This window comes from Hyperolius riggenbachi, chromosome 9, assembly GCF_040937935.1.
Source record: "Hyperolius riggenbachi isolate aHypRig1 chromosome 9, aHypRig1.pri, whole genome shotgun sequence".
Lineage (NCBI taxonomy): Eukaryota > Metazoa > Chordata > Amphibia > Anura > Hyperoliidae > Hyperolius > Hyperolius riggenbachi.
In genome coordinates, this window is record NC_090654.1 from 174870546 (window position 1) to 174893685 (window position 23140).

The 23140-nt window shown below is 41.3% G+C and overlaps 1 protein-coding gene across 2 annotated transcripts in view; it reads left to right on the plus strand.

The window, feature by feature from the left end:
* Positions 1–23140, plus strand: part of APPL1 (adaptor protein, phosphotyrosine interacting with PH domain and leucine zipper 1) — a 99310-nt gene that overhangs the window by 21848 nt on the left and 54322 nt on the right. For both annotated transcript variants that reach the window (XM_068253706.1, XM_068253705.1), the window contains exons 4-10: positions 3363–3434; positions 5980–6067; positions 7218–7259; positions 9245–9303; positions 11385–11531; positions 15844–15926; positions 21476–21634. In XM_068253706.1, the coding sequence (XP_068109807.1) occupies positions 3363–3434; positions 5980–6067; positions 7218–7259; positions 9245–9303; positions 11385–11531; positions 15844–15926; positions 21476–21634 (650 nt within the window). The remainder of the gene's footprint in view (positions 1–3362; positions 3435–5979; positions 6068–7217; positions 7260–9244; positions 9304–11384; positions 11532–15843; positions 15927–21475; positions 21635–23140) is intronic.

Genomic DNA, 23140 nt, shown 5'->3' on the forward strand with positions numbered 1-23140 from the left:
CGACCCAAAGCATAGAAGTAAATCAACAGAATTGCTTAAATAGAAGAAAATACGCCTTTTGGGGTGGCCGAGTCAGAGTCCTGACCTCAACCCGATTGAGATGTTGTGGCATGACCTCAAGAAATCGATTTACACCAGATGTCCCAAGAATTTTGCTTTTGGTGTGGGGGGGTCCTCCTGGCCTCCTCGATGACTTTCTGTCATATGTCAATTGTAATGATCTGAATTTAAATTTTACGATGAGTCATCATGACACTCGTATCGATTATCTAGACCTGACTCTTATTGGAGACACTGATCTTCATTGTGTCTCCACTAGGACTTTCCGCAAGCCCACAGCAGGCAACTCCATACTTCTTGCTACTTCATGCCACCCCAGACACACTATCAATGCTATTCCCACTGGGGAATTCACTCGGGCTGCCCGTAATTGTTCAAGTCCTGCAGAACTTGAGCTAGAATGCAATTTAGTGGAGGATCGCTTGAGACAGAGGGGATACACCAGGAGCCAGTTAGCTCGAGGACGCCTCAAAGGCACAAAGAGACCACGTAACGAACTTTTTAACCATCAGGAACCAGGGTGAGAACCAGGATGAGAGGACCACTTTTGTTACTGAATACAGCCTGGAATTTAATAAAATCACAGATATTGTGAGGAAATACCTTCCAGTGCTGAATTCAGATCCCAAATTCAAAACCATCCTTAAACAAGGATGTCGTTTTTCTGCCAGAAGAGCCCGCACCCTGGGGTCGATCCTTTCCCCTAGCCTTTTTCAATCCACTTCCTCATCTCGTGTACCCACTTGGCTTGCCACGGTAGGTTCTTATCCGTGTGGCTTTCCTACTTGTAATTATTGCCATTGCCATAGGAGGGGTTCCTCTGTTCTCTCTTTTGCGACTGGTAACAGTGTCCCCATTAAACAATACGTAAATTGTGACACAAAATGTGTTATTTATGTTATTTCCTGCACGTCTTGCCACTTACAATATGTGGGATGCACCACTCGCAATTTGAGAGCCCGCATTGCTGAACATTTTTGTGGTACGAATTGGAAGACTTTTAAAAAGTCGGCAGTATCTAAACACTTCAAAAATGTTCATGAGGGCAACCTTTCCTCCTTCATTTTTCAGGGAGTTGAGCGTATAGTGAGCCCCAAGAGGGGTGGGGATACCATCAAGTTACTTCGTAGGCGGGAGGCGTATTGGATCCATAGGATGAACACTCGTACTCCTATGGGTCTCAATACACGTTGGGATTTGAATCTTGTTTATGACTGTTAAATGCTATTTTTGATTCCTTCTCAAAAAAAGATTCTGTGCATTTACTTGCTCTTTTTTGCTTGTTAATCAGGCTACTATATCTGGCCCTATATATGTCCAAAGTTTTTTCCATTATTGGTGTTTTTATCACTTTTTTACACTTGTTGTTAGCTGTTATTAATTGAATATATTTGTACAATTTTGTATATTCATTATGCACCTTTTTATAGATATTGTAAATATGTGATGTCTCCTTTAAGGCGAGGGCTGGTTGAGGTACAGGGTGGAGTCTTTCTACCCCCGCCTACATAAAGCCCTCCCCTTGCAGGTTCATTTTTAACTATGACTAAGGGCAGACTGTAAGCCCGACACGCGTCAGTTGAACCTTGTGATTTTTTTACCTTTGCCATGTGGATTATCTGAATAAAGAACAACCAGCATTTCTTCTACCACTGATGGTTTGCGGATCCTTTTGTGCAAATTCCTATATTGGCTTGGCTTCCCAGATCCTGCACCAATTGGTTGATTTGGTAGGGGGTTATGAGCGTTTTGATCCTCTCATCCTATAGATGTCCCAAGAATGTTGCCAACGGGTTCACATACCTTTTCTTGCTACTGTATTTGGGCCATGTCATTTATTTGGTCTTTTTCAATGCAGTAAAGTATCTTGAGGCTGTCAGAATCTGTGAAAACTGAGTAGGTAGGTGTTTGTGTCCAATCACAGACCTAAATTTCTCATTGAAATGGTTCTTAAAGGGAACTTAAATTAAAAAAAAAAACACTTACCTGGAGCTTCTACCAGCCCCCTACAGACATCCTGTGCCCTCGCAGTCACTCACGGCTCCTCCGGTCCCCTGACCCCATTTAATTTCGTTCTTGGCAGCTTGGAGTTGGGTTGTCACGCGTACCTTTTCATGCATTCCCGCAAGTACAGGATGCTAACATGTATATTTGTAAGCGTTGCAGGTGCAACGCGTACATAAATACGTGTTGCAGGTGCAATGCGTACATAGATACATGTTGTCTATGGCATGTATATGGCAGATATAACATCATCTTTGTTGGTTCTTGTTCCACTTGTTCCAGTGCTGGGACTCCTGAAGCTTGCGGATTCGCTCCTGCATGAGAACAAGCATGTCCGCATTGCACCTGCACAGTAGCATGGGCCTGCTCAGGCTTTGGCAGAGGAAGTCAAGCCCAATCTGGTCCGTGCTACTGCGCAGGCCCGAGCCATCGACATGACATTGTACACTTTAAAGTCACCCTGTGGTGAGGCATATCTGTAAACTGCCATATTTCTATTTCCTTTTAAAAAATACAGATTACCTCACTGTCTTGCTGATCTTCTGCCTCCGATATTTTAAGCTACAGACCCAGACCCATTAATGACAATCTGGTGCTCTGACCAAAGTTTGACCACATTAAAGACATCCTTGTTTCAGGTGTGTAATCCAATACTAATGAAGCCAAAATATCAGCAACACAGTGCGGCAACTGGCATTAAAAGGAAACTCCATACTTCTGAATAAATTTACATTCTCCTCTGCCTAGGTTCGCTTTCAAACTTAAGAAAAAAATAAAAAGGCTTTCAGATACCTTTTTAAAATGGTTATTAATATGCTGTTGACCTATTGAGTATTGCTTCATTGCATTACCATAGCAGTGGGGTAGTTATGGGGAGGGGTTATGAAGCTTCCTTGTGCCGCATATACCGTACCTGTAGCAAATAGGACCACATCTTACATGATCCCTGGAGATACCGTAATTAGTAACTGATAATGCCCAGCTGACAACACTGAATGCCCATGGCTAGTGTCAGTTTGTAGTTCTGCTGTCCCATGACAACATAAGGAGTAAATACACCGTAGCTAACTTCAGTTGTCCTTCTAAGATAGGCAGTACGGCCATATTGGATTTTTTCAGCACTGTTAGCAGGAAAATACGAGATAGGGAAGAAAATAAACTGTACAATATCTTTATTTAACTTCACACATATTTGGGTAGAGCAGGTCTTGTTTAAATTCAATCCAGAGTTTGTCATTTATTTTCCTATGCTTTAAAAACTTATTTTTTTTTCATATAATCTTTATATTTGGTTACAGCGGTTTCCTCTAGGTGGTGAGGATGAGGTGATGACTTCAACATTGCAACAGTTTTCAAAAGTGATTGATGAAGTAAGTACCTCTGTTAGTCAGATTATTCGTACTAGTATCATATAGTGAACTTATTGAAGAACATCATAAATAACTGGTTGTTATCCAAGTTTGGTTAAACGTGAGCATTGTGCAATATGCTATAACTTTGCTTACTTTTTTGAAATATATTCTTGAAAATCACACTTTTTCCGTTATGTTAAAAAAAAAAAAAAGTATGTGTTTTCTAATAATTTTGTTGCCTTACCTTGTTGGACTTTTTCTGAACCTAAGAATCTCGAAAATACTTAAAGGGAATGTCCAGGCAGCCACCAAAAATGTAATTACCCAGGGCTTCCCCCAGCCCCTAGCAGCTGCTATGTCCCTCGCTGAAGCTCCGCTCTCAGCCGACCTCACCAGGTCACCCTCTACTGCACCTGCGCGAGCACTGCTGTCAATCACTCACACGTGGCAGAACTACTGTGCCTGCGCAGTACACTTCACATCACATGCGAGTGATTGAGGGCAACGCTCGTGCAGACACAGTAGAGGATGACCTGGCGAGGTCGACCTTTGCACCGTCAGGGACCGGGAGCTAGCAGCTGAGAGTGGAGCTGCGGCGAGGATCTGCAGATGATTGTCAGATATGCAGATGAATGTCTGTTAAATATGGTGTCTATGAGGATCTGCAGATATCATAGACTATGAATGCATTTTGCAGGAACAGATCTTTTGCAGATACTGATCTTTTGAATGTATACAGCATCTTTCTGTGCAGCATCTTGCAAAGATTTTTATCTGATGAGGAGTTCAGCTTCATAGACTAGACTGTGTAGAGGAACACAGGTTTTGCAGGCACCAATGTAGTAAATTATAGCTTCTTTATTGGTCACATCAGCCATGTTCTAGGTAATACACCCTACTGAAAATATGAAGTGTGTGTGTGTGTGTGTGTGTGTGTGTGTGTGTGTGTGTGTGTGTGTGTGTGTGTGTGTGTGTGTGTGTGTACACGCGAGTAACCTCCTCCTATATAAAATTACGTAGAGGTCAGCGAATAAAGTTGACTGCAGAGGTGCAAAAGATGCAGTGTTGAACAACTTGATAAAGAGCTTGGTTGCTCGAAACAGCGGTCTGTCGTTGTACCCTCTGCCTTGTCTGATGTGACCAATAAAGAAGCTATAATTTACTACATTGGTGCCTGCAAAACCTGTGTTACATGGGTGCTGTCCCAATCACACTTCTTGGACTAGACTGTGTAGAGTATGGCTCTCATACTACATGGAATGGGGTAAAATTGGTCTGTGATCTTGCCTTTTCCAAGTGTCAAGTGTGTATCTCAAGCGTCGCATCCAGTGTTGACGCAGTTGGTGTGTACGAATGCACGTGGCCCACTGCTCGTTGCCAGTGGCATTTACATGGTGTCAATTGGTGAAGGGAAACAAGTGTTCCCTAAGCTAATTACAGTGCCTGGAATATATGGACATGACCCCCGATCAGGGGCCATGTCCATTCATAATAAAGGAAGTAAGTTAAAATGTAAAAACATTTTTTTAACACTTCCTGGTAATCTAGGGTAGTATCTTTGTATCATAATTTCTATTTTCAAAAGCAGTTCTTTTATCAAAAGACAAATAGCAGCAACGACAGCTCCACTTTTGACGGATTTTGCCAGTGTACCTGCTTCCTCAGGCAATTGTGTGGAGCATCTGGGAGGCTTAAAAGAGTATGCTCAGCAGGCTTTCTCTTACAGCAATGTTTACCTAAATGTACATGAATAAGCATAATGACCTATAAATCATATCAACATTTAAAATGTCTTATCTTTATTTATGTATGTTATTAAAGTAAACAATAAAAAGTTAAATATATAAAATATAAAAAAGATAAAAAATACCGCTTTACATGCATGATAAACGCGCAAAGCACCTCTGCAGTCAACTTTATTCGCTGACCTCCACGTAATTTTATATAGGAGGAGGACACACACACACACACACACACACACACACACACACACACACACACACGTTGCAGATTAAAGGCTGGAACATTTTGGAGTGGCCATCGCAGTCACCAGAGTAAAATCCGATTGAGAACCTCTGGTGGGACTTAAAGAAAGCAGTTGCAGCGCACAAGCCTGAGAATGTGACTGACATGACATGAAGAATGGGCTAAGATACCCGTAGATCGCTGCATGACACTTGTGTCAAGCTATGCTTCACGTTTAAAAGCTGTTATAACTGGAAAAGAATGCTGTATTAAGTACTAAGAATGAATGTCACTTGGGGGTTGAATAAACTGATAATGATGTGAGCACAGAAAAGACATTTGTGTTTTTTTCATTATAAATGTTATGTTATATTTGTCTGACTTACAAGTGCCTCTTTTATTTAATTGTAAACAAGATGACTGAAATGATCAAAATCAATGTCAAACTGGACAAAACATTAAATTGCAGTGGGGGTTGAATAATTTTGAACACAACTGTAACTACTCAGACCCTGCTGAAAATAAATGCTCATTCTCTGTAAAAACATGACAATTATTTTAACAAACCTAATTAGTATAGCTTCTTCATTTGCCACAGCTAAGTTCCTGTCACGCAGTGTTGTCTACTCAGCTGGCCGACGCCATGATGTTTCCAGTTAGCCAGTTTAAAGAAAGGGATTTGAAAGGTAAATTACTTTAATCTTGCATGTATAATTGTTGATTTCATAACATAAGCTTTAGGGCTTGTTTTCAGTATGCTAGCAAAGATGTCTTCATTCTTCCATTTAGAGACACAACCACATGCTGCATTATTAGTCTCCTCCAACATAACAGGCATACAACAAAAAGGGAACTGTATGGTACTTTGCTGAAAGACACACTTTAAATTATTATTGCAATCTTGGGCTGGACATTATCTGCATAAAATGTGTATGTTTTCCCCATATTTGTATGGGATTCCTATGGACACTATTTGGTTTTCTTCTACATTACAATACACACTGATAAGTTAAATAGGAGGATTATCCAGAAAGTAACAGCCATTTTCAATTAATCAATGATTAATCTTTTCACATTACATCACATCTCCTCACACACGAGTACAATGGCCTTGTTTGCCCTGATGAAGTAATTTTTTTTTTTTTTTTTTTTTTTAAGACGCTAACCCCTAAATAAACCATGGAGTGTGTCCATGTGTTAGGATAGTGGTATCTGTATAGGGTAAAAATTGGTGAGTCAGGAACTAAAATCAAGGACTTGGACCTATTCCTTGTTCAGAATTTATCCAGAGTCTGAGATCTCATCCATTTAATTACTAAGGGATTGACAAGGGCCTTCTTAGAACAGAATAATGGCATCTGCACACATGGTGACTGTCTCTTGTGAATGGGAAGTGGTGGAGACCAGCAATGTTGCCCCCTTGTCTAATAATTGACTGTGACAGACTCTGCAAGTGTAGCTTACAGCTCTAAACCCCTAGTTAAAAAGCCAGGCATTTTCACCAGTATTTGACATATTTAATACATTTTCTGTTGTTTTAAGATAACTTGAGTTTTAGCTTTATCTGTTACTTGGGCTTTAAGTGCATCTTTAGCTATTTGCAAGATGGTATAATTGACTGTTTGCTAGAGAGAAGTGTCCTCCCTCTTTACATCCTTCTTGGTCTGGGGCACACTGCTTGTAATTTCATGTTTACCTGATAAATTGTGTCACCTATTGTGTTCTGTATTAAAACCATATCTCTGTTTCCTTTTAGATTTAGAACGTGTTCTTGTATGACTGTACATTATTTTATTTTCCTAAACTACTGCACGGCCTCTGTTTTCCTTCTTCCAGAGATTCTGACATTGAAGGAGATCTTTCAGATTGCCAGCAATGGTAAGTATGCTTGATGTGACTAAGGAGTTTGGACTTAAACAGAGGAACAGTTTAGAAAATGAACATGAATCTGCCACGCAGAATAAACTATAGTTAGAAAAAAGTAAATTAATAACAATTTAAACATTGAAACGTTATATACCTGTATTAGATGTACTGTGCAGGTCAAAGACCTTCAATGGAGAGGAATTTTCATTCACCTGCATCTGATGCAGGAATGTAGTATTGCAGCACAACTGAACAAAAATCTATGAAGAAGGAAGAGAATTTTGCTGTAGATGCTGAAGCCCCACCCAGTTTCACATATGGGCAGGTTTAAAGTAGTGGTTTTCAGTGTCCTTATTATTTTCAACCTCTGTTATAGATTTTCAAACAATGGTTAAAGATAGGGCTGCATACTGTGTGGTTTTACCTTCTTCTCTTCAGTTCTCTCTTCAGTATGTGAGCCTGCAAAGAGCCTTGTCCAGACATTCTGGTATGAAAATGTGACTATAGCAGCTCCCTTGCCATACTCCAGCCTCTGGATTAGAGCAAAGTCGGTATGATGCTCAGGAAAACAGTCAGGGTTGTGGCTAAATCCTAAATCCTCGTGCCTTACCCATTCACCAAGCTGTTTATAAATCTTCCAGCGAAGGGGCTGAAGTATGGTCAGTGGGAATGGAGTGTATGGTTGGACTTCAAAGGCTTGACACAGCAAGACCTGACAGGGCTCTCTGCAGCATCATTTTGAGAACTGCAGAAGTACTGTTAAATGTAAAACTAAGGAGCTTGGGGCCCCTGTGCAAGTTGTACATGGGGCCCCAAGCACTCTATGGATATGGAGCCCCAAAACCTACCAATAACAGCTGCAGTGTCAGAGAGGTGTATTTAGAGTAAGGAAATAGTTTAAGGATTACCACTATTCAATGCACATATAGAGGTGTTCATTACCAGCATAGCACCTATGAAAAGCTAATAAGATAGATGAATGAGGGCCCCTCTGATCCAGGGTCCCCGGTGCAGTCGCAACCTCTGCACCCCCTATTGCTACGCCATTGGTACTGACCCGCTAATGGCTATCATGGAAATATTAACCCATGAAAGAAGGGACACCTTGCAGTCAATTTTTCTGTTTGATTGTATGTTCTCCCCGTGTCTGCGTGGGTTTCCTCCGGGCACTCCGGTTTCCTCTCACATTTCAAAAACATACAGATAAGTTAATTGGCTTCCCCCTAAATTGGCCCTAGACTATGCTACATGCACTACATGATACATAGACATATGACTATGGTAGGGACTAGATTGTGAGCTCCTCTGAGGGAAAGTTGGTGGCGATACAATATACTCTGTACAGCGCTGCGTAATATGTTGGCGCTATATAAATACTTTAAATAAAATAAAATAAATAACTGACAAAGTGGATATAAAAAAACAAAAAAAAAACAAACAAAAAAAACACCTTAATGCAGCGGTATAGTTGCATAATATGGACCATGATTCATCAGAAATGCTGTGGTGTTAGTTTCTAGAAAGGCTTCACATGTTAGCACCAGTATGTAATGTTTTTCTCTATGGTAGTGGAATTTAGAACCTGTTAGGGTGGGACAACATTACTAACCAGCATATTTATGCTAGTCAGCCTTTATAAAATGAACAGTTATGTCTTTCACTGCACAATCACTGTTTAGGCTTCGTTTCCATGCAGCACAGAGCCCCGTGCAGGTTGCGGGGCTTGCGATCCCATTCACACTAAATGGGATCGTGGGCTAAAGCGCCCTGAAATGCAGGCAACCATGCATGGCGATTCAGCAGTGAATTGCCGCGCATGACTGGAAACGGCAGACAGTTCAGTCTATACACTGTCTGCTGTCCCTGCGATAGCGTTTCCATAAGTACGCCTGAAAGCAAACTATATGGAAACGAGCCCTTAAATGTGTTTGCCAATACACAGGTGCTGTAGCCATTTTGTGACCTGGCCGATTGTATTTTCTTTCTTCTTTTTTTAGATCATGATGTTGCAATCAATCGGTATAGCAGATTGTCCAAGAAGCGAGAGAATGAAAAGGTTAGCATTAACTGTTATTTTCTGCTGCTGAGTCTACCAATATTTACAATGTGCACATTGCATTACATGTGTGTTTTAATGCATGTGTATGAAAAAGCTCACTGCATCAGTTTTTTTTTTTTTTTTTTTAAAGCCTAGTCAAAGACTATGCAATGTGCACACATTCACACACACTTCTTTGCACCACCTTCTGACATCCAATGCCTGAGCTTCCCCCATTTTTTTTTTCAAGTTTAAGTGTAACAAACTTACCTGGTGTTATCTCTGGAGGCTGCTCTGAGCAGCTGGAGGAAGCTTACTCTTCCTCTTCGGTCGGTCGCACCCTCGGCTCCCTTGTAGACGTGAGTCAGCATGTTCGCATCCCCGGCTCTCCTGTAGATGTGGGTCAACATGTTGTTTCTGGCAGTCTCTCTAGGAGGACGCGCACAGCTCAGAACTGGAACAATAGGTTAAAGGGAACCTAAACTGAGAAGGATATGGATTTTTCCTTTTAACATAATACCAGTTGCCTGACTCTCCTGCTGATCCTGTGTTGCCAATACTTTCAGCCAGAGCCCCTGAACAAGCATGCAGATCAGGTGCTCTGACTGAAGTCAGACTGGATTAGCTGCATGCTTGTTTCAGGTGTGTGATTCAGCCCTACTTCAGCCAAAGGGATCAGGACTGCCAGGCAACTGGTATTGATTAAAAGGAAACATCCATATCCCTCTGTTTAGGTTCCCTTTAAGGAGGCCTGTCTGAAGTGTGTCATATGATTCCTGCGGTCAGCTGACACTTGCTACAGGGATGTTGCTGATTGGTCTGATTTTCCTGGGGGCTTGGTCTGTGCTCTATTACTGGTATATAAACCCTGGGCATTCAGTTACTCGCTGTCCGTTATAGCTTTCAGTTCTCTGAGCGCTGGAACTTGCTTTACTACTTAGTCTAGTTAAAGTTCCGGAGAGCTACATTTCATATATTGCGCATCAGCGCGATATATATGTATTCTAGTCAGTCAGTATTGTATTATTGTAATATTGTATATTGTTCTGTGTATCGACCTTTGCCTGCCTCTTGACCTCGAATCTGCCTAGCCCCTCTGTATTACTGCCATCTGATATCTGTGTATGACTCAGCCTGTCCCTGACTTCGCTCCTGTTTGATCCTTCCAATACGACATCTGACCTATGTGTATGACTTCGGCCTGTATAACATTTTTGCACCTGTCTTAGCCTACTGTACTTTAGCCATCTGATTACCAGTGTATGATCCTAGTCTGTTATTGACCTTGCTCTGCCTCAGTCCCTGTGTACCGCATATCTCTGACTTTTTGTATGACTTCAGTCAACAATCTGACCTTGATTATTGTATATTCAGTGTACACTTCATAGCCTGCATCACAGCCAGCGTTACATAAAGTGTATTAATTTTATTTTTTGTTTATTTATATGTAATTACAACATAAATAAATAATAAAACGTAACATCCCCACTTGGCTGCAATGGACCCCTGCATCCATGTTAAAGTGGGATTATACTCTAAAAACTAAAATTTCAGTAAATACTCTTAGTTACATAAAAGAACATTTGAAAGCATTTCCAAGTATTCTCTATGAGTACATTTTTTTTATTTTCATTGCAAAAAGCAGTAGAAGCTTGCTTATCTCTTGTTATTAGACAAAGTCAAGAATCTCCCTGTGCCTGTGTCTTCACTCTGCCCCCTCCTTTTCTGGTGATGTGACTCTGTTGCCAGTGCGATGTGTCTATTCAGCAGAGGGAGGGAATGAGGGGGACAGAGTAACGACACAGAACACTTGCCTTTGCCTATTACAAGTGATAAACAAGCTTCTGCTTCTCTCAACAGTGAAAATAAACACTTTTATAAACCATAAACAAATTGGAAGCAGAATATCATTCAACTAACTAAACACAGCACTTTCTTTTTCATTGGGAAGCTTATGAAAGTGGTTCTGGTTTTTTAAAACCTAATTAAGTACCCTGTACTTGCTTTTATCTAATTAGTTACATTTTTGTACAGGTTTTTGTTAAATAAAACGCATGCATATCTTGGTCTCGTGTGAACTGCATATTTGACTTTTTTAGACCAAATTTGAAGCTACAGAAGATGTTTACACAGCCAGAAAGAAGCAGCACCAGACGATGATGCATTATTTCTGTGCACTGAACACTATTCAGTACAAGAAGAAGATTGCAATATTGGAGCCACTTTTAGGCTACATGCAGGCCCAGGTAAGTCATTCTCAATTACTGAAGCAAACACAACTGCATCTAAATATGTTTTTTCCTATCTTTAGCTATTATTAATTATAACATGATATTCATTACAGGGAACAATACTTGTTAATGTAAACCTATGGACTCCTAGGGTCCTAGTCTAAGAACTGAACCCAGAGCCTCAGTGTTTCCAGCTACTTTGCCACTGACACATGACAGACCTCACAGCTTTAGTTCAGTGTGCTTATTTTTGATAAACATGAGTCTGTTTACTTCCATAGTGGTTAATTTAATGCCTGGAAGAATCAGCAAACAAGATTTTTCAAACGCTGCTCAGAATTTTCAAAATATAACAAACTGAATTCCATGCAAACTAAAAGTTCTGTATTGAGTCATTCCCTCTATACCTACTATTGAGAACATATTTTAAAATGAAAAAAAATACATTGTTCCATCCTGCACAGTTTAGGTTACATTGTGCTACAATGATACTGCAGTGGTTGCAGAGGAGGAGCAAGATGACACCAGTATTATAGCCATAACACAAGGGGATTCTTCTTCCTGTCCTTGTTCTTTTTGCTAGAGGCATTATTCATTGGCATAGAAATTACCTTGGCTTCACTGATAGGACCAGGCCTTTGTTTGGTAAACAACGTGCTCTCTGCATTTTACATCAGGAAGATGCATAGCCCCTTTATTATACATTGGGAAAATGCATAGCCCCTTTATTATACATTGGGAAAATGCATAGCCCCTTTATTATACATTGGGAAAATGCATAGCCCCTTTATTATACATTGGGAAAATGCATAGACCCTTTATTATACATTGGGAAAATGCATAGACCCTTTATTATACATTGGGAAAATGCATAGACCCTTTATTATACATTGGGAAAATGCATAGACCCTTTATTATACATTGGGAAAATGCATAGCCCCTCCATTATACATTAGGAAGATGCATAGCCCCTCCATTATACATTAGGAAGATGTATAGCCCCTTCATTATACATTTAGAGGATGCATAGCCCCTTCATTATACATTGGGAAGATGTGTAGCCCCTTCATTATACATTGGGAAGAGGAGTAGCCCCTTCATTATACATTGGGAAGATGCATAGCCCCTTCATTATACATTGGGAAGATGCGTAGCCCCTTCATTATACATTGGGAAGATGCATAGCCCCTTCATTATACATTGGGAAGAGGCATAGCCCCTTCATCATACATTGGGAAGATGCATAGCCCTTTCATTATACACTGGGAAGATGCATAGCCCCTTCATTATACATTGGGAAGATGCGTAGCCCCTTTGTTATATAGTGGCTTGCAAAAGTATTCGGCTCCCTTAAAGTTTTCCACATTTTGTCATATTACTGCCACAGACATGAATCAATTTTATTGGAATTCCACGTGAAAGACCAATGCAAAGTGGTGTACACGTGAGAAGTGGAACGAAAATCATACATGATTCCAAACATGTTTTACAAATAAATAACTGCAAAGTGGGGTGTGCGTAATTATTCAGCCCCCCCCTGAGTCAATACTTTGTAGAACCACCTTTTGCTGCAATTACAGCTGCCAATCTTTTAAGGTATGTCTCTACCAGCTTTGCACATCTAGAGAATGAAGTCCTTGCCCATTCTTCTTTGCAAAACAGCTCCAGCTCAGTCAGATTAGATGGACAGCGTTTGTGAACAGCAGTTTTCAGATCTTGCCACAGATTTTCGATTGGATATAGATCTGGACTTTGACTGGGACATTCTAACACATGGATATGTTTTGTTTAAAACCATTCCATTGCTGCCCTGGCTTTATGTTTAGGGTCGTTGTCCTGCTGGAAGGCGAACTTCCACCCCAGTCTCAAGTCTTTTGCAGACTCGAAGGTTTTCTTCCAAGATTGCCCTGTATTTGGCTCCATCCATCTTCCCATCCACTCTGACCAGCTTCCCTGTCCCTGCTGAAGAGAAGCACACCTAGAGCATGATACTGCCACCACCATATTTGACAGTGGGGATGGTGTGTTCAGAGTGATGTGCAGTGTTAGTTAGTGACAGGAGCCCCCGAGTTCAGGTAGTGACAGGGACCCCACAGTTTAGGTAGTGACAGGAGCCCCCGAGTTCAGGTAGTGACAGGGACCCCACAGTTTAGGTAGTGACAGGAGCCCCCCAGTTCAGGTAGTGACAGGGACCCCACAGTTTAGGTAGTGTCAGGGACCCCACAATTTAGGTAGTGACAGGAGCCCCCCAGTTCAGGTAGTGACAGGGACCCCACAGTTTAGGTAGTGACAGGAGCCCCCCAGTTCAGGTATTGACATGGACCCCACAGTTCAGGTAGTGACAGGAGCCCCCCAGTTTAGGCAGTGACAGGGCCCCCCAGTTTAGGTAGTGACTCTAGGCACAGTAGCGGGGCAGGGGGGACGTCTTCCCCCCCCCCTCCCCTCACCTCGGGGCTCACCCTTCCTCACTCCCCCCTCCATAATTGAGCCACTGGCAACGGGCGGCAGTGGAGCGGAACACTTCCTTTATCCCCTTCTCCGCCGCTGTGCCTGCTGCTCCCACTTCACTGCGCTGAGTCAAGTGGGGGGCTTACCAAGGGGCGCCGCCACTGATTCAGCTAGGGGGGGTGGCGGCCAGGGAGGGGGCAACGGGCGGCCAGGGGGTTAGATACCCCAATTTGCCTGACGTGCGGACGCCCGTGTGTGTAGGCCCCTGCAATGTACATCAGGAAGATCCATAGCCCCTGCAATATACACTTGGAAGATGCATAGCTCCTGAGTCCTACACCAGAAACATTTTAAATCCCTGGTATCAAGAAAATGTATAGCCCCATACATAAAAAAAGATGCATACGCCTTCCATTATACACTAAGAAGCAGTGGCAACTCCAGCTTAAAATGTTTCGGGGGGCAAAAAGGGTGAACGATGGCTGGCTCGTGGGGCCCATGTGGGGGTGATCAAAATCAATGTTGTATGGTGAGCTTTAGATATTTTTTGCCTAACTCAGGTGATAAAATTAAGGCTAACTGTTCAGCAGTGATCGTTACCAAATGTAAACAACAGAACTCAGAGGCTTCTGAGTAGAGCAGATTGTCCAAATGATGGTGCTATTATGGAAGATAAATTACCTACAGATGTACTTGGCTAGTTGGCTGGCATGCTTAAATCCTTACTTGTTAGCAAGCTGCTCCTGTGTGGAGAGATCACAGGCAAATCATTCCAGCTCCCAGCTTGTGTCTGACGACTCTACAAGCAACGGGAGGGGGAAGAAGCAGGAGAGAGAGAAACACTGTGTGTGTGATTCCTTATCTTAGTAGCTAAGCATTGCTGCGGACCAGAGAGCTGCTATTTTACAGACTAAAGCTTGTATTTTACAGGCAGGTAGTTTTGAATCAGGATAATACCATTTATTGGCTAATCTAAAAGAAAAACGGTGAGCTTTCAGCTAATAAGCATTCTTCATACAAGGAGGTAGAGAGATGTTTTTGCAAATATAAGTGTCATCCAGTTACATTAATAACAAGGGATCTTACATGGATTGTGGGGTGTATATATAGTACCCTTGGTTTACTTCACCTCTACATAGACTCCGGATGACATGGAGAGCTTTTTACAGACCCTATTCTTTTTTGTGTCCACTGCTGGAGCCTGGAAATAGTTAAAGCGGACCCAAACCAAACATTTTTTTAATTAAAAATATTTAATTGCACCACTCTGACACAAACAAAGATAAATGAACACTCCTTCAAACCTATGATCATGTCGGTGCATGCTTTTCACCCTTCTCTTTTCATAACTAGGGTTATACTGGGGGCAGCCATTAGCAATTTCTCCATTGCCGGACACCATCTACTCCACCAGTTTGCCGGACAAAATCCTGGCAATTTGAAAGGAAGGGAGTGGTTCCTCCAATAAATGTAAAATATTTTACATTTGTCATCATGCAGCTGAAAAAAGGCTGCTATTTATTATTATAATTTAGAAAATAGATTTCATTTCTGAAATCTTGTATTTTTAATTTGGATCCTGTGTGTGTGTGTGTGTGTGTGTGTGTGTGTGTGTGTGTGTGTGTGTGTGTGTGTGTGGAGTGCCCCAGTGTAACACTGCTACTGCCAGGAAGAGGCTGATAAAAGCCTCCCTCCTGATGTGTTTTTAAAAAAAGTCATGAAAATGCTACTTTTTCTTGTGTGTGTGGTTTTTTTTTTTTTTTTTTTTTTTTTTTTTTTTTTTGCTTCAAAGCATTTCATTTTGAGTCCTTCTATATCATATCCTGACATTTTAACTTTATCAGCATGCTATTTTTCTGATCTTAATTTATATTTATAGATTAGTTTCTTCAAAATGGGCTCCGAAAATCTCAGTGATCAGCTGGAAGAATTTCTGTCCAACATCTCCACCAGCGTGCAAAAGTAAGTCTGTATGAACAGCTACGGTTTTCCATGAATATCATCCTCACCAGTTTGTAAATTAATATGGTCACTGTATTACTGTATACAAAACATTATCTACATCTGCAGACATAAATTTGCAGCCAGGCTGTAATTGCTCACGGGAGAAATTGCCCTGAAAGATTATCTTGTCTATGGAACTTTGGTCTCTGAGTACACAGTGCATAGTGCTTTCATAATCGCTCAGTTGTCTGGTGTTTTCAATGTAACTCTTGGTGGCTTTTTTTTTTCTTCATCAAGAACATAGAAGTAACTTAAAATGCAGAATAAGGGCAACTTTAATACAGTTCTTAAAATATATTATCCCTAAAGGTATATAATAAAGACAAGGACAAAATGGAACTTTGAAATGGTCTTTTTTTTTTAACCAGAAAAAAGTTTATTCAGACAAAACAAAAGGATACATATCGTACAGTGAAACCAAAGGTTACATTTGAAAAGCAGTCTTTGTATGGGGGTACAAATATGGTAAAGATTGGGTCTATGCAGTTACATATAAAACAGATTGTGTTATAAGGAGTAGCACACATTGCTCAAGAGGAGCTCTCATTTAAAGAGTAATCTCATATATTAGATAATGTAAGAGATGGAACATTCAAAGGGAAGTAAACCATTGCTCATACTGTACCACATCGCACTGTCTAGGTGCATGTATATATTAACAGTTGAGAATAAAAAGACAGGGTACACATGAGCTTATATAATGTATTCTTAGGCTTGTATAAAAGTCTCGTATTTGAAGCTCATTTTCTATCTTTCCAGACATCCCAGATTAGGTGGAATTGCTCTATTCTGTTTCTATGTATATAAACTAACTTTTTAAAGGGAAGGCCTTTATCTAGACGTTGAATCCAGCAAGAGAACCGGGGGGGGTTAGGTGACAGCCAGTGCAAAGCAATTTCTTGTCGAGCGGCAAATAGCGTCTCTCTCATTAACATTTTGGTACATGCTCTCATTTCTTCCTCATCAATTATACCCAGGATGCATAAAAGGGGGTTGAGGGTAGTTGGGCAGCCCATACGGTCATGTAGGAAATTTACAATTTGAGTCCAAAAATCTGCCACCGGGGGGCATTCCCAAATAAGGTGGTAAAATGTAGGTGCACTGTACCCGCATTTTGGGCAGACGTTTGCCTTTGAAATGGTCTTAATTCAGACATTAAGAGATCAATATTAGAATAATAATATGGTAATTCGGATCAATTTAAACAGCTTCAAAGAAAATATATGTAACAACTAGCAAAGGAGTTGGGCTTGATAGACGCCAAAGCCTACCCAGGGCTGTAGTGCCAGAAGAAGAAGAATTGCTTAGAAAGTAATTTAGCTTGCACACCTTACAGTTTGACTATATATTTGTGAAATGGTAACAATGTGAAATTGTTATGGTTACAACTTCTTTCTTGTGTTTATTGCCATCTGTGTCTTATTAATGGCCTTTACAAATAATTGCTTGGTAACAAATAGAGGAATGGCTTAAGGTGCCCATACACTAAAACGATTTCCCGTCAACATTTACAAAATAATGATGATGTGGTACATAACACCGGAACGCATTCACAAATGGGACCCATCTTTACCATCAGTCTGCTGGAGAGAATGTGGTGGTACAGGCTCACTTCAACATATATTCTGGACTTGTCCCAAAATTCAAACTTACTGGACAGAGGTTCAAAATTTTATAAAACGCTACACAGAAATTGAGGTACCACTAGATCCATGGATATGCTTACTGGCTAAACCTATGCCAAAACTCAAAAATTCATCCTTGAAATTGCTTAACCACTTCCTGACGGCGGCAAGATGTTTAATATCTAAGCATTGGAAAGATGTTAACCCTCCTACAATATCTGAACTCCATGGTAGAATTAAGTATATATATAATTTAGAATATCTTACAGCCCGTCTGCAGGACAACTTGCTGGTTTTTGGAAAAATATGGGGTGATGTCTCTTTATAATAATTAAGGTATTTGTACTTTGCTTTAGATAAACAGTGAGCTGACATTACGCGACCGGCATAATCCCTCTCTATCTCTCGATCTATATCTTTCCTTTTTCTCTTTCCAATCTCACTCTGATCTGATCTATCCACTTACATGTTAGATATGGCCCCTTAGTTTACTAACATGCTACAGTTTTTGGTACAGATTAGCTGTGATGGCGAGTACTTAGTACCCTACAACAAAGTGCCTAAATTGTTGGTTTTTGGGACCAAAATGAGCTTAACTATGAGCCAACCCATAAAACTAAAAATCCTTTATAGCATTAAACCTAAAGGACGCCAATGAAACAAAAGAAACATTATTGCCAATATAGGAATTTTTATTGGTGTCACAGATTGGTTTGTATGAGAGTTTATATGGCTGTAAACATAATGCAATTGTATTGTCATGTGAGCTGGCTGTATATATGTTAAAGACAAAATAAAAAAATTTAAATAAAAAAAAAAAAACGATTTCCCGTCGAAATACAGCAGATTCGATCAAATCGTTACGCAAATGTTGACTGATCGACCGATTTCCACCTGAAATCGATTGATTCAGTTGATCTCTCCAGGCAGAAAATTTAGCTACATCGCCGGTGGGTTGGGAGGACGTGGGCGTTCGATACGGCAACGACCAACGCAGCAATACATCACCTGTCTGCCGGCGCGAGTCCCCGGGTCCCCACAGTCTGTCACTTCTTCTGGCGTCTTCTCTGTCTTCACTTCCTGTCCCGTCCTGTGAGAAGGCGAAGTTCAAACAGTAGAGGGCACTCTACTGTTTGAACTTTCTTGTCACAGGACCGGCAGGAAGTGAAGTGAAGAGAAGATGAAGGAGGACGCTGAAAGAAGTGAGAGACTGTGGGGAGCCGGGGTCTCGCGCCTGCGGACAGGCAATGTATTGCTGCTGGCACGGGCCAGCTAGGCAGCGGCAGTTCCACAGGTTTTGAATTGATTTCATGCTGAAATAGATTAAAAATCTGTGTGTACTATAGGCAGCCAATGGATCCCTCTCTGATCAGATTCGATCAGAGAAGGATCTATCTGTTGGTCAATCTGGTGGCAATCGACCAGTGTATGTCAGCCTTTAGTTTTTGATCCATACGGAGATCAAAGTAAACATCAAATCTGTTGAGAAATAAGTGTATGGCCACCTTTATGCTAGCCATACACTGTTCGATTGTGGTAGATCAGGTAAACGGTCAATATCTATCTCATATGGATCTTCTACCTTGCAGCACTATACAGTGGGTTGCAAAAGTATTCGGCCCCCTTGAAGTTTTCCACAATTTGTCACATTACTGCCACAAACATGCATCAATTTTATTGGAATTCCACGTGAAAGACCAATACAAAGTGGTGTACACGTGAGAAGTGGATTGAAAATCATACATCATTCCAAACATTTTTTTACAAATAACTGCAAAGTGAGGTGTGCGTAATTATTCGGCCCCCTGAGTCAATACTTTGTAGAACCACCTTTTGCTGCAATTACAGCTGCCAGTCTTTTTTAGGGTATGTCTCTACCAGCTTTGCTCATCTAGAGACTGAAATCCTTGCCCATTCTTCTTTTCAAAACAGCTCCAGCTCAGTCAGATTAGATGGACAGTGTTTGTGAACAGCAGTTTTCAGATCTTGCCACAGATTCTCGATTGGATATACTGTAGATCTGGACTTTGACTGGGCCATTCTAACACATAGATATGTTTTGTTTTAAACCATTCCATTGTTGCCCTGGCTTTATGTTTAGGGTCATTGTCCTGCTGGAAGGTGAACCTCCACCCCAGTCTCAAGTCTTTTGCAGTCTCCAAGAGGTTTTCTTCCAAGATTGCCCTGTATTTGGCTCCATCCATCTTCCCATCCACTCTGACCAGCTTCCCTGTCCCTGCTGAAGAGATGCACCCCCCGAGCATAATGCTGCCACCAGACTGATATGCAGTGTTAGTTTTCTGCCACACATAGCGTTTTGCATTTTGGCCAAAAAGTTCCATTTTGGTCTCATCTGACCAGAGCACCTTCTTCCACATGGTTGCTGTGTCCCCCACATGGCTTGTGGCAAACTGCAAATGGGACGTCTTATGCTTTCTGTTAACAATGCCTTTCTTCTTGCCACTCTTCCATAAAGGCCAACTTTGTACAGTGCATGACTAATAGTTGTCCTATGGACAGAGTCTCCCACCTGAGCTGTAGATCTCTGCAGCTCGTCCAGAGTCACCATGGGCCTCTTGACTGCATTCCTGATCAGCGCTCTCCTTGTTCGGCCTGTGCGTTTAGGTGGATGGCCTTGTCTTGGTAGGTTTACAGTTGTGCCATACTCCTTCCATTTCTGAATGATCACTTGAACAGTGCTCCGTGATATGTTCAAGGCTTTGGAAAACTTTTTGTAACCTAAGCCTGCTTTAAATTTCTCAATAACTTGATCCCTGAACTGTCTTGTGTGTTCTTTGGACTTCACGGTGTTGTTGCTCCCAATATTCTCTTAGACAACCTCTGAGGCCCTCACAGAGCAGCTGTATTTGTACTGACATTAGATTACACACAGGTGCACTCTATTTAGTCATTAGCACTCATCAGGCAATGTCTATAGGCAACTGACTGCACTCAGATCAAAGGGGGCTGAATAATTATGCACACACCACTTTGCAGTTATTTATTTGTAAAAAATGTTTGGAATCATGTATGATTTTCGTTCCACTTCTCATGGGTACACCACTTTGTGTTGGTCTTTCATGTGGAATTCCAATAAAATTGATTCATGTTTGTGGCAGTAATGTGACAAAATGTGGAAAACTTCAAGTGGGCCGAATACTTTTGCAACCCACTGTACATTCAATCAGATTTCAGTAGAACTCTGAGGAAACCTTGCACAGAACTCTGCCACTGCTGGGTGCAATACAGACTTTTGCAAGCATCCATCATGTACCACTACCCACTGCAGACAACCCGAGTCTGCTGTGCTTGATTTATCTAATGATGGCCTCAACTTATTGTCAATGTTTGATTGATTTGATAAAGAGGACCATAGTTTTTATACTTGTATGTTACAGTTTACCTTTTTTATTGAATCCTAACGTATAGCAAAGAACAAAGACATTATGAATGGGTAGTTTTATCCTCCTACCGTTTGTCTCCTAACCTGTCCTACACCGCATCAGACATCCTTCTCATTTTACCTGTAACATTGTTGTTGTTTTCCCACCCACCTATCTCCTAATCCCCACTGTTTGCCTGCCCTTCCCCTTCACGCTCTCCATCCTGCTTGTGCCCAACGTGCACCAATTTGCTTGTAAGCTAAAAAAGGAACACAAACCACCAAAGGTTCTAACTGTAACCCTGTCGGTTCAAAGCAAACACCTTTCATTGGCGTTCCATTTTAAAAAAAGCCATTTCTCCCCTTCACTGTTTATTTATTCATATATTTGTTTGGAGAATATCCTGAACCTTCATAATATGTATGTTAGATTATGTATGTCGGATTGCATGTGGTTTATGCTGTGTGGTAATCTGTTCAATATTTCCTGTTTTTGCCAGTGTCCGCAGGGAGATGGATAATGATGTGGAAACCATGCAGCAGACAATTCAGGACATGGAAGATGCCAGTGAACCCCTATATTTGCCTGATCCAGACCCAAAGAAACTCCCTGTCAACCGAAATTTAACCCGTAAAGCCGGTTACCTCAATATACGCAAGTAAGAGTAAGAAAACTGGTAGTGCTGAACAAATGGTCATGAGGTTCAAAAATAACATATTCTGAATGGCATATAAAGTACTTAACTAAACAAAAGATGCTGTTCTCTTTTGGAGCTTTGTAAAAATGGCACATATTTGACCTACAGTTACAGACAACCCAGCAAGCTCATGGGGAACCAGAACTCCTAGGAGTGTGTAAAAGGATGATTTGCATATTCAGCAGTGATGCATCGTGATATGCTCACTCCAACCTGAATTATCACAAATACCTTCTGTTTTAAGAAGGCAAACGTTTGTTTTGCTTAACATATTTGACCATAGCTGCTCTTCCTCTTTGTCCAGGTTTCCAAAGCCCCTGGCAACAGACCGACACAGGAAGGTTAGGCCAGGCATGGTCCAGTTCCCCCGGTGATAGCTGCCCTTCCTCTCTGTCCAGGCTTGCCAGGCATATCCCAAAGCCCCTGGCAACAGACCATCACAGGAAGATTAGGCGAGGCATGGTACAATTCCCCCGGTAATGGCTGCCCTTCCTCTCTGTACAGGTTTGTCAGGCATATTCCAAAGCCCCAAAGAATATTGTTATAAGTTCTCCTTTGTATGTACTATTTCACCTCGCTTTGCCAAAATTAGTAAAGAGCATACTTGCGTTTGGGTGATACTGGTGTCTGCTCACACTTCCAGACCCCTTCGCAGTAATCACTTGGTGAGTTTCAGTGGCGCAACTGAAACTCACCAAGTGATTACTGCAAAGGGGTCCAGAAATGCGAGCAGACGCCAGACGCTATGTAGGCATAGGAGAGTGAAAAAACCCCAGTGGACAGTCGTGAGCGGGAGGACCCGGTGATCTTCAGGTCCAGCCATGACCTCACAGGGACTGCACTGCTAAAAGAAGTACAGCTGGCGCAGCATTCGGTCTTAGGAGAAGACGAGTGGGCCCACGAAGATCAGCTTTCTGTTACAGCAGAAGCTAGAACTGTCTCCCTAAGTAGCGGCATATGAGTCTGCAGTGACTGCTATATAAGTATCACCCAAACGCAAGTATGCTCTTTACTAATTTTGGCAAAGCGAGGTGAAATAGTACATACAAAGGATAACTTATAACAATATTCTCCATCCTGCATCAGCTGTCATGAACTATTTATCTTCTTTCTCCCCCAAATAAGCATTACCACTCAAATACCTAAAAGAAGACATGAAGAGTGAGTGATATGGTGGGTTATACCAGCGCTGGTTGTGAAAATGAGCTCTTGAATAATCTAGGAAGCTAGCATGTCTAATAAGCAGGCATTAATACCGCTATTTGGGCACTGCATGATATGTTCTTATGGCATCCTCATGGTTTTAATAATATTCTGTACAGAATAATTTTATGGTTGTGCATGTTGTATTCTCATTGTTGCCCGTGTGCATATGTGTCCTCACATCTGTGCAATAAATAAGTGTTCTGGACATAATTAGATGTGGTGCGTTATACCTTCCATCCATATATCTTGTTTTTTGTAAGT